Below are 12701 nucleotides of genomic sequence, written 5' to 3'. Positions count from 1 at the left end.
AACTTAAGATGTGGTCAATAATATGGGGCCTAATCCAATAAGACTGATATTCATATAAAAATGGGAAATTCAGACACGGAGACAGACATACACCCAGGGAGAACATCATGTGAAGATGAAGGCAGAGTTGAGGTAATGCATTTATAAACCAAGGAATGCCGATGATTGCCAGCAACCCCCAGAAGCTAGTTGAGAGGCCTAGAACAGGTTTACCTTCACAGCTCTCAGAAGGAACTGCCACTGCTGATGACTTGAACTGGACTTCTAGCCTCCAGAATTGTCAGATAATAAATTTCTATTGTGTAAGTCACCCAGTTGTGGCACTTTATTCCAGCAGCACTAGAAAACTAACAGAACTTGGAACTGAATGTTTTTTAATGAAAAAATGAACTCGTCACATTATTTTACCAGCGTGAGTTCTTTATTGCACAGTTCATTAAAGCATGCTTATGGAAACAGGATTCAGTGATCTTTTTTTAATTCATTAATTAATTTTAAAAATTAGTTTGGGAGTATCTTTTTTATTCATAACACTCCTGAAGAACATAAATAAAAGCATTATTATTCCTTCTAAAGCAGTCAGCTAAAGTATACACATTTCTGTTACTGTGGAATGGTTGACATTTAAAAGCATGCCTGTGCCATGTGGTTATTTGGTCTTTGAACAAATCAATCATTAATTCATTCTGCAAATATTTATTGAATAATTACTGTATTCCAGCACTGTGCTCAACTGGTCTATGTTATGCAACCCTACTTTCTAGGAGCATATAATTTTATTAAAGAAAGAAGATATATGCACATAAAAGATTAATTTATGAAGTGATTTAATCTAACTTTTTACACTTTCTGTGCTTCTACCCAGACCACTGAGAATTGCTGAAGGAAAAAAAATTACTGGAATAGTAATAGCCACTAAACTCTAACTAGACAGACAATCAACAATTCTTGCAACTTTTCTTCATTTCTCTAATTAATTATCTCTTCTATTTTTCCTAATAGCTACTTAAAAACTTCTGGAATTTCCTCAAATCTCTGACCTCACTATTTTCCTCATTCTTTCCTGATGACCACGATTTCTTGTTATCAGAGTAAATTGGAGATGAAAACTCATTTAGTATCCTGCCATTGAACCTATATTCGTAAACTTTATCTACACTATCCTTTTCTCCTTCCCTCCTAATTCACTAGAGAAAATATCCTCTTATCTCTATTCATTCATTTATCCCAAAATATTTATTAAACATAGTATCAGAAGCTAAGTTGGCGAGTACAAAAGATATGGTTTCTCTCCTCATGAAACATTTATTCTGCCTAAGACTACTTGCTTTCACCTGAAATATTTTCAGTTTTTCCACTCTGGATCTTTGAAATGCGTGTTTCCCTTTATGAGGGGTTCTTATCCTACTCCCTTCTTTTCCCTGGTTCTCATTCATCTTCCAGGTCTCTGGATATTAGGACCTATAGTTAACCTTCCATGACATCCCTCCCCAACCCAAGAGAAGCAGCCCACCTATGTGCTCCCATAGGCTCTGTTTCTGTCCTATCAACACTTACCACACTGAGTTATCACCTTTTTTTTTTGTCTTACCCTCCACTAGAAAAGAACCACGGATCTCTAATTCACTGATTTAACCACCTAGTTTAGGTCAATACTTGGCACATGAGTAGTGAATATTTGTTGAATGAATTAACTCATTCTATTTAAATAGACGTGAAAAGGCTGATACAAATCATTGCTTCTACTGGAGTTCAACCATAGTAGGTTAAAGTTGGCAAAGACTTCTGTGGTTTTGAAAATTAAAGTGGTGTAGGCATTTCATATGTGGGGAGCAGGTATAAGAGCATAATAAAACACCACGACGAGATCAGCTTGCCTGGAGGAAGTTTAGTAGCAGAGAAGTAAGGAATAATAAGAAGAGGATATGTAGAATTCCTGTAGAAAATGAACAGTGGTGGACAATTTTAAGTAATAAGTGATAGAGCAACATAATGAATATAGAATTTTAGGGGGAAAATAACCTGGACTATATTTTCAGAATGGATTGGAGAATCAGTCAGGGAAAAACCGAAATTAGGGAATACAAATCATGAGCCTTTTACAATAAAACAGGCATGATTGGATAAGCACTTGATTTAGTAAAGTAGTAGTGGAGAGGAGTAATATAATCATATTTAAATATATACTCTGAGGCTTCTGATAAAATATAACAAGTACTATATTATACTATATTACAATATTGTCTAGCAGCTCTGTGCCAAGTATCATAATAAGCCCTGGGATTCAGTGATGTATAAGTGCAATGCCAAACTCAAAAAACTTCTAATTTAATCTGAAATATTAATCTAGTTGGAAAAGACAGAAGACAGGAAAGGAAGCCAGTTTTGAAGAGAGGTAATGAGTACATTCTTTCAAACTTATGAGTTTAAGATGACAAGTCAAGCCCAAAAGAGTTTTGGAGGCACAAGAAGTTTGGGCACTTATCAACAGAGCAGTGGTAATTGAAACTATGGAAATAGATTCTCCACAAGAAAGAGATTATGGAGAGAATAGGATTCTATGGAGTGTGCCTTGACAAATAACTATTATTCTAAAGAAGCGATCATCAAATTTAGCATGCATCCCTAGAGTTTCTGATTCAGGATTATCTGGCATGTGCCCCAAAATTTGCATTTCTAACAAACTCTCACATGATGCTAGTGCTATTGGGGTGAGAAATACATTCTGCAAACCATAGTTTTAGGGCTATAAAATGAAGAGAGAAGTAGTAAGAGAAATAAGAGAAGGAGTAAGTCAGTGTAACATTATGAGGGTAGGAATGTAAAAGTAATCAGTAACACAGAATGAGCAAAGGCCCATAGAAATTTTCAGGCCTTCTGGAAGAAGATTCTGAATGACTGGCTGGGCTCCTTGCTTGTTGGAACTTGTTTGCAGTTACTTCATTCATCTCCATTATGGGAGAGGATGACATTTATATATATGAAAGTATGAAAATGGATTTTCCACAAGAGAACGATTTCCATTTGAAAGCAAAAGCTAGATATATGAACAACCACTCAGACCATAAGAATTAAATGCTGTATTAGTTTCCTGATGCTGCCATAACAAATGACCATAAACTCAATGGCTTAAAACAACAGAAATTTATTTTCCTACAGTTCTGGAGCCTGGAAGTCTGTGACCTAGGTGTCAGCAAGATTGAGTCCTTCTAGAGGAGTCTGAAGGAGAGTTTTTTTCATGTCTCTCTCCTAGATTTCGGTGGTTTCTGGCAATCCTTGGTATTCCTTGGTTTGTAGATGTATCATCTCGATCTCTGCCTCTGTCATCACATGCATTCTTCCCTGTGTGTTTGTGTTTCTTTATCTAAATTTTCTCTTCTTACAGAGTCACCAATTATTGGATTAGGGCCCACACTAATCCAGTAGAACCTCATTTTAAATTGATTACATCTGCAAAGACTATATTTCCAAATAAAGTCACATTCAGAGGTACCACAGCTTAGGACTTTAGCATATCTTTTGGAGACATAATTTAACCCATAATAGATATCATGTGAATAGACTGTGGTATACGAAATGAGATGCATGAGACTGAGAAGGGTGTGTATGATAAGGAAACAGAATTAGTAACTATAGGTCACTGGTTAAAATCTTCAGCTTTTAACAGTCAGGAGACTATGGCAAGTTCAAGAGATCTTTTCAGGATAGGATAGAGGCATGGTCAAAGCCAGAAGAGGAGAAAATCTTCAGTGATAAGAGACTAAATATTCTGGTGGGGAATAAGAAGGAATAACGAGAAAGTCCTAAAGTGGAGAAGAAGATTTAGGTTTAGAGAAGAGGAAAGGTGCTTATTCCTTTGAACAAAGGGAAAACAGAAAGGATAGGTATAGACATAGAGACTTTTCACAATAAAATAGGCATTAAAGTAATTTGCTGAAATATGAGTGGGCATTATTAAGTACACAGAGAAAACGTTGGGGACAATCACTGTTGGTAAATTAATTAGGTGATCTGTAAGACATTCCTTAAGGAGGATTGAGCATGCCTAGCCAATGCCTGGGGAATTTTAAACAGAACCACTTCCTCCAACCCCAAAACTTGTCTTTTGAACCCAGAGAGAATATAGAGAAGTTTTGGCTTTTAATTAACCATACCTACAGTGCCCAATGAGATTAATTAATCTCTCAAATTAAAATGAAAGGTGCATTTCTGGTATTTATTTAAGCAAAGTTTTCTTTCTAAAGGGGAAGAGGTGTGAAATAGTCTGTTATCTGTGTAACAGTAACTTTACCCATGGGTAAAGTTTTTTGTTCGTTTTTTAACTGAAATGCATGCACATCCAGAAGTTAAATTGTCTGTGTGTGTGGTGGTTTTCTTAGAGAGGGCCAGTCAAGGTTCAGGACAGATCTGTGTTTTCTTTAATAAAAACATGTAGTCAGAATGCGCAGAATACCACTAATGTTTTCTATAAAGCAGTAAACATCTTACCTAACAGATCCTAGATAAACTCTGACAAAAACAGTCTGCTTAATAATACTGAATTGTTCAGAGAAGGCCTAAGAGTGCTCTGCCAGTGAAGTCACATAAAATAAAGTTGAACCAAGTTATTGAATGGTAATAAGACATCATGGGGCTTAGTTCTTTACACCCACAATGAATATATGGGTACATTGTAATCATATGACTCTTTTAAGCATTTGAGTTTTTATTCTGAGCTTCTCAAGCACAGTATCAAGTCTATGCTGCCAAGACTTCTGCTTTCAGTCCTCCACCTCTCACTGACACCTCCTCCTCAGCGTAGGCAGGCAGCAAGGGAAAAGGGTGAATTATATTCTTCGTGGTTTTTTTTTTTTTTTTTTTTTGGTAGGATGAGGAAAAGATTTTGTGTGGAAAAAGGTTAAATTAAAGGTTTTAACAAGGCTCAGACATTTCTTTCCCTATGTGTACATCTCCTATGTTAAAGTGAGGAGCTGCATTTTGGGGAGATGCAAGAAATACGAAAAGAGGAACCTAGCTTTATTCAATAGATATAAACTGAAATTTTGTTTGCACATCACATGTTTGTCAAACAGATCATTTTTTAATTGCTTAGGGAATTAGGTGTTTAAATTTTACATGCTTTTTTTCCTTTACTGGAGTACTGAAATGTACACCGATTTTTACTTCCTTCTGTGATTATAATACTTACATTTTTCCTATGTCAGCTTTGTTTATTATTGGCACACATAGGCATGTTTAGTATTATTCTTAATAGAGTCAGGGTTTATGGTGACACCTACAAACTCTTTTCACTGAGTTTATTTTATAATTGATGATCCAGGACTATCACGGACACTTTTCAAAATAATGACCAATTATATAAATTGGTCACTTCCCAAAGTCAGTGTTTTTGCTACTTTCAGTGTTCCTTAGTCCAATCTTTATGAGTATTATTCTATTTATTCTGTTATAGGTGACGCTAGCTTATCTCATCATAAATACATATTTTGAATATTTACCAGGATTCTCTGGCTTAATTTCCAGCCCAGTAGAGCTGGGATTTTATGAGCATTGTGTAACCTAAGTCAGGGCTGCTGACTCTTAGTCATTTAGTCACTCTGGAATCCAGAGTATGTTTTGGGTTTAAAGGTGCATTCTCTTTTATCAGTTCTAACTTAACCTTCAAGTATCAGCCTAAGTACTAAAACTTTTGTTGATTCTTCCCCAGTTCCTCTCAGTCAGTCATGCTCCCCTCTGGGCTCACATAACACCAGTACCATCACAGAACTTATCCGAGCCAGTCGAATCATGTCAATATATTTAGGTATGTCTTTTGCAAAACAACTTCAGAGCTTATTGAGAGCAGAGAATTTTTATTCATCAAGCACCTATTATGTACCAATTGCTCTAGAAAGTAAATATACTTGTTTTCTCCTTAAAGTATATCTATGTTCATGTATATACTATGCTTTTCCATATAGATACATTCCTGTGAGAACATTTAATTTATAAATTTGCCACAGTAAAAGATCAACAGCATCAATAATAAAACAGAACAATTATAATGATATACTGTAACAAAAGTTATGTAAATGTCATCTCTTTCTCTCGAAATATCTTATTGTACTGTATGTACAGCATGGATAGATACCTTGGATAAAGGTGATTCATGTCCCAGGTGGAATGGAGTGGATAGTGTGAGATTTCATCATGCTATTCAGAATGGGGCGCAATTTAAAACTTATGGATTATTTATTTCCAGGATTTTTTAATTAATATTTATACGTGGTTGACCATGGATAGCTGAAACCATGGAAAGCCAAACCACGGATAAGGGAGTACTATTGTATATAGCTGGCCTTGTTCTATTGCATAACATAAAACATGCAAAAATCCCTGTCATCATGAAGTTTATATTTTCACCAAGGGGAAAGAAAAATAAAATAAAATACACATACCACTTATAGTATATTACAAGGTAATAAATGCTAAGGGAAAATGAAAAGTAGAGCAGGATAAGGAAATGGGGTATATGTTTAGGTGAGAGCATTAAATAAGGAGGTCAGTTTCAGGCTTTCAGAGCAATTGAAATTTGAACAAAGCTCTGAAGGAAGTGTTTTCCAGGCAAAGGGAATAGCTAGAGTAAATGGCCTAAGGTGGAAGCGTGTCTGGCATGTTCTAGAGTTATCAAGCCTGAAAGTATATCTAGAATGAACCGAAGGAGGAAAATATTAGCAAACGAGTGAAGAGAATGGCTCTATAATGTTGACAGCTTGCCCAATTATAACAGTATATGCAAAAAACACCCATTGCCTCCAGACTGATCATTTGGATTTGCTCATTTTGCTCAGTGGCCCTAGCCCACATTTGTCTTCATAGAGTAGTCCTCCAAAAATCACTAGAATGCTCTGAGTTTAGAATATTGCTTCAGTTAGATTCAATCACACTCACTCATATGAACCCACTCATGAATCATTCTTTCCAGTGTTTCTGGTCAATCCATTCCTTTACATTATGTTGGCCAGGTCTATAGCAATGATACATAGATATACTCAGAGATATTTGTGGAATGAACAGATATATGAGTCAGTTAGCAAATGAATGAATTAATGAATGAATGGGGACAGATTCAATCTTATAACACAGATGGATACTCCCACATATAAATGAACTTGTATTCTGGATGTAGACATAAGCTACACATTTACTTATGTGGAATTAAATATTTGGAATATGGTTGAGTGTTGATTAAATGTTGATTATTTTTAAATGTATTCATGTTTCATCAAAGTAAGAGAAATCAGGGAAATGTTTTGGTTCTGTACCTTCAGAGACATTATCTTGAGCTTACTAAAAATATTTTGCTTCACCTTGAGCAGAGTCACCAGTTAAAATAAAGTACTTAAGCCTACTCCCCTCCCCGCAAATTTATTTCCTTTTTTAGTGTTATGTTTTTTTCTACAGTATTAATAGTGATTTCATTGTCTTGGTACAATCTTTAACTTCAAATGTCAACTACATAGTTACTCCTTTGTTGGACTTCACCTTGTTTGAGGTGGTAAGTTGTTGCCTTAGCTCTTCTGTAACACAGACTGTCTGTGGCATTTACTGTTGACATAGTGAATGTAACCTTTTCTTTCCACAGCTTGGAATGACTTCTGTACTATTATAAGTAGTGTAGATTGATCCTAGCATGTGGCTATGAGACTTTTGTAAATATATTTTTTAAATCCTCTATAATCCTATATAAATATAAAGCTATAGTTTTAGAAAACATGAGCTGATATGTACTTTATATTTTATAGGAAAAGAAAATCGGGAACATTTTATTTATTCTTAGTAATCTTTTGCTTGATAATTTTTTTTAGTCTGAAGCAAAGGAATACAAGTATAGACTTATGGAAGTCAAAGCATCAATAAAGATTAATTACCTACTTTAGTAAGAAACTAGATAACACTTATTTTAATTGCCCCATCAATTTAAATCTATTTTCCATTTATTTTTAAAAACTATTATAATTTAACAAAAAAGTCATTTAAAATATAATTTCAAAGGTGTTACTTTTAAATTTACTATGCCGTTATTTTTCCATTAACTGACCATTTATACCATCTTAAAAGCAAATAGCCTTACTCAATGTCTGTTCAATAAAAGCATAGTGAAATAGAATATTTTTAAAAGTGTTTTTCATTATTGTTGTATAAAATGCCCCAAATTTTTGTGATTGTTTTACAATAAAACAGGTGTGTTTTTTTAAAATTATGTGACTAAGTATGTGGTTTAAATTTTTTTTTCTTAAGCCAAATAAGTTACAGATATTTCCTATTTTTAGTAACAAAAGCATTTGATTTTTTTCTTTCTGAGTAATTTGCATGTTAATTATCATTAAAATTTTAAAATGCAATGAAAATATATGCTACATTAAATGTACATTTAATCATATTCCCAAAAGGATTTTCTTTTATTCTTATACCTTTAAAGATTCTGTCATTCTTTTAAAATAGCCTCATAATGACTTAATAACTTTATTCTTATTTTCATTCCACATTTTTATATAAATAAAAGTTTTACAAGTTATAGTACAGTAAAATTTATCTCTCAAAATAGAAAATTGCCATGTTTAAAATGAATTGATAGTCTGTGGTTTGTTATAAGAATTATAAAGTCAAAGTATATAATCTATTTCTTTATCTTTAGAATGTGTATAGGGATAATTCATTTTTTCTGTATGACAAACCTCACTATTAGTTAATAACAATTAAATGCCAGGAAGTGTGAAAATATGACAAGATGGTCAGAAAAGAAAACAGGAAGGGCAAGTATCTAGCTTCTTTTCCTTATCTTCCCTCTGAAATTATTACTTAAGTGCCCAGTGTATCTTCCTTGGGCCCTTGTTTCAGAATTTGTGGAATTTTCTAACAGTTGTGCTTTTCATTCTGAAATGTCAAGAGTATCTAGGTCTATACTCAGTGATTGGCAATACTTCTGTACTCTGTGCTAGAGTAACGACATCAGTAAAGATGAGCCCAGAGATTTAACATGAGCAAGACTGTACCTGGGATCCTTCCACCTTTTTTGGCTGATCCCTATTCTGGTCAGTCACCCATTATGAACTGATTAGCTAAGGAACAACAGTTAAGTGTTCAGTCATGAAAGAGAACAAAACTAATGGCCACGTGGGGTTGACTTCAAGAGTTTTGTCTCACTGGCATTAATCAACAAGCCTTTAAATATTTAAAGAACAAAAACAATCGAAGTAGATTCATTACTGTTATTTATTAATGTTATAATAAATTGAGGATTAATTTTCTTAGATTGTTGAACTATGGCTAATTGGCTTTTTCCTATTTCTCCCCTACAGGTTTAGGCTTCAGTATTGCAGGAGGTGTGGGGAACCAACACATTCCTGGAGACAACAGCATTTATGTAACTAAAATTATAGATGGAGGAGCTGCACAAAAGGATGGAAGGTTGCAAGTAGGAGACAGACTATTAATGGTGAGTGTGACTCAAGCAAAACAACGTGTTTATTTATGAAGCTGTTGTTTCCCAGCATGCGACTGTCTTAGTCTGTACAAGCTGCCGTAACAAAACAGCATAGACTAGGTGGCTAAAACAACAGAAGTATTATTTTCTCAAAGTCCTGGAAGCTGGAAAGTTCAAGATCAAGGTTTTGGCCCATTCAGGTTCTGTTGAGGTTCTCTTCATGGCTGGCAGGCGACCATCTTCTTTCTGTATCTTCACATGGTCTTTTCTCTGTGCTTATGCTGAGAGAGAACTCTTTCTCTTCTTATAAGGCCACCAGTGCTATTTGATTAGAGCTTCACCCTTAACTCATTTAATTAATAACCTTAATTACCTCCTAAATACCCTATCTGAAAATTCAGTGGTATTAGGGGACAGAACTTCAACATATAAATTTGTGGGGAGGGGGCCCAATTCAGTCCATAGCAGTGACTATGAGTAGTAATAGAAAAGAAGGGAGAACAGATTTTGTGGTAAAAGAGCTCAAAAGTACAAGTATAATTGTATCAGCTTTGTTGACATTTTAAAAACAGAAATCTCAATTTTCACCAGTGTTCATATATCCACAAAGCTCAGAGATTATATGTTGCTCTTCCAATGTAACTCATCGCTTATTAGCCAGAGAGACTGCTAAAGCCAGACTGCTAGAGAGGTGGACTTTGTTAACAAAGGGAACACTACCTGGTTTATTGATACATACATTTCTATGTCTCTCCGTGGTCCTTTGTTCAATCATCATAGATGCAGTCCCTAACTTCCAAGAATTCTTAATCTGAGTTCAGTCACATGTGTAAATGGATCCCTCTCTCCTCTCTCTTCAGACAGGGTTACTACAGCTATTTTATCTGCCCACATGCTTCAGGAGCCCTAGAAATGATTGACACCAACTCTTGGCCACCCTTTCTGAGCCGTGAAATAATATGATAAACTAAGGCAAAATAAGGCAATTATAAGCAGTAAAACATTTGAGATTACACTTAATAACTGCTTCGTCTTCATTTACTATTTTATACCAAATCTACAGGATAATAATCAAACACTGAAAATTAATAGAAGATAGCTCTCAAGTAAGATATCTAGTCATATCTAGTCATATGTCTGCCCTTATAAAATAGAGCCTATAATCTATGTCTGCAAGGTGCCATTATCTCCAACACTTTCATAAGTGATATTTGAGAAGAATCTATAATTTTCAATGGAATAGCACTTTCTAGGACATGTGCCAGTTTTGTGGGTTGAACCTCAAAGTTCATTATGCTCACTTCCCTTCTCTAGATAGCTTATCTTTGGTCCTACTAGTCTAATTTCATAGTTGTCAATGACCTTTATATTGAGTTATCTAGATAAGACCTTTATAATATTCTTGATAATGAACATTTATTTGGCATTTATTATTTTCCATGTACTTTTACAAGTGCTTTTCTGTAATGTAACAGATTTCTCACAATGGTCTATTTTATGTAAGAAAAAGGAAACTGAGGCATAAAGAGATTTACTAACTTGCCTATGGTCATATAGTTAACGATGTACAGAACCGGGTTTCAAATCCAGGCAACTGGCTTACATCCATGCTTGTACCACTAAGCACAGTCTTTGCATTTGTTTCCTAGAATTTATCAGTCAATTCTTTCCTTCTTTCCTTTAGTTATCCTATAGTCATTCACTAATAACATTATTTAATGAGTAATGTGTTGAGCGCCTACCATGTCCCAGGCAGTAGCCACTACTCAGGAAGGAATTCTGTCAGGAGAAAATGTATGGTCAAACTGGATGGGCAAAAAAATGTGACGTTAATGACTTCAATCAGAGTTGCACTAAGAGGTTTCGGTTTCTTTACCACCTGAAGTCACTACCACTTTATGTTCTTTTCTTTTTTAAACCACTTTATTGAGGTATGGTCGATAGGTAGAAAGCTATATGTATTTAATGTATATAACTCTATGAGTTTGAGAATAAGTATATACTCATGAAGCCATTACCACCATTAAGGCCATAAATATATCCATCACCTCCCAGTTTTCTCCCATTCTTATTTATTATTATTATTATTATTATTACTACTACTACTACTATTATTTATTTATTTTGTGTGTACATGCTAAGAACACTTAACATAAAATCTACCCTCTTAGCAAATTTTAAGTACACAGTACACTATTGTTAACTAGAGGCACTATGCTGTATAATAGAACTACCATTTTTGTTCTTCAGATATTGTTTTTTTTGTTTCCTGGTTTTATTTATTTATTTTTTTGCCTTTCATGTAAAAGTTGATTCTTCTGAAGATGTGTCTTCTGATCCAGAAAAGTGTTTGGAGAGTATAAGTCCTAACAACTTCATTTCAAGAATATAAACTTTATTGTTTATTGACTTAGGAATAAAATAAACTTAGATATCCATAGTGCTAAATTGAAATAAAGAGGACAATTTCATTCTGAAGTAATGACTGTCATAGATAGTGACTGATTTGACCTGTGACTCATTGTTCTGTAGGAGTTTCGTTGTAGGTAACTCTTCTGGTATTTTTTTAACTGCTGCTATTGTAATATGCTAGATATTGTGTGCCAATTTCTTGAGGTTCTGTTCAAATTTTTAGCTTTATTTTCAAATTTAAAAAAAATCAGTCTAAATAATTCTGTCAAAGGATTTTGCAGGCATCATGCTATTTTTATTACCATTTTCTTGATATTCATTGTAGATATAATGATTTCAAAAATAGCTGTGACATAATCCTTAACTGTTTTGAGTTTTAAAGAATAGTTTTAAAAAAATGAACCTTCAACAATAATAGGTCTCTCCTCTCTTATGTAAGGAAAACATAATTAGTACTTCCAAGGCAACTGCCAAGCTGAATTTGGAAATGAAAGAAAATGATTCACTTTATAACATTCTGAAAGAAAAACAACTCTGAGAGAGAAAATAAAAGAAAAAAATATCATAGAAGCTACCCCAAAGACCAATTATCTTGCTTTACCTCAAAAATATTTATCAATGCTCTCTTTCTGTCATTTCTTTCTACCTTCTCTTCCTTTTACTACCCTACACTCAAGTCTTCTTTATCTTCCTCCTCTTTACTCTCCTCCCTCAAAAGAAGTGCAAATTATTTAGATTCTGTGATTTACCACCTGTACCATACTCTATGTTTCCCTAAATAGCTATTCTTCTTTCTAAATCAATATGCATCACTCACTTCTCT

The 12701-nt window shown here is 34.2% G+C and overlaps 1 protein-coding gene across 1 annotated transcript in view; it reads left to right on the top strand.

Annotated features, from left to right (window-relative positions):
* Positions 1 to 12701, top strand: part of DLG2 (discs large MAGUK scaffold protein 2) — a 1459931-nt gene that overhangs the window by 1330466 nt on the left and 116764 nt on the right. The window contains exon 11 of the mRNA XM_023532491.1: positions 9342 to 9478. Coding sequence (XP_023388259.1) covers positions 9342 to 9478 — 137 coding nt within the window. The remainder of the gene's footprint in view (positions 1 to 9341; positions 9479 to 12701) is intronic.

The sequence above is a fragment of the Pteropus vampyrus genome, unplaced genomic scaffold (genome assembly GCF_000151845.1).
Source record: "Pteropus vampyrus isolate Shadow unplaced genomic scaffold, Pvam_2.0 Scaffold84, whole genome shotgun sequence".
In the NCBI taxonomy this organism is placed as follows: domain Eukaryota; kingdom Metazoa; phylum Chordata; class Mammalia; order Chiroptera; family Pteropodidae; genus Pteropus; species Pteropus vampyrus.
Note: the sequence above shows the minus strand (reverse complement) of the source record. Positions and strands in the feature narration are given on the sequence as shown.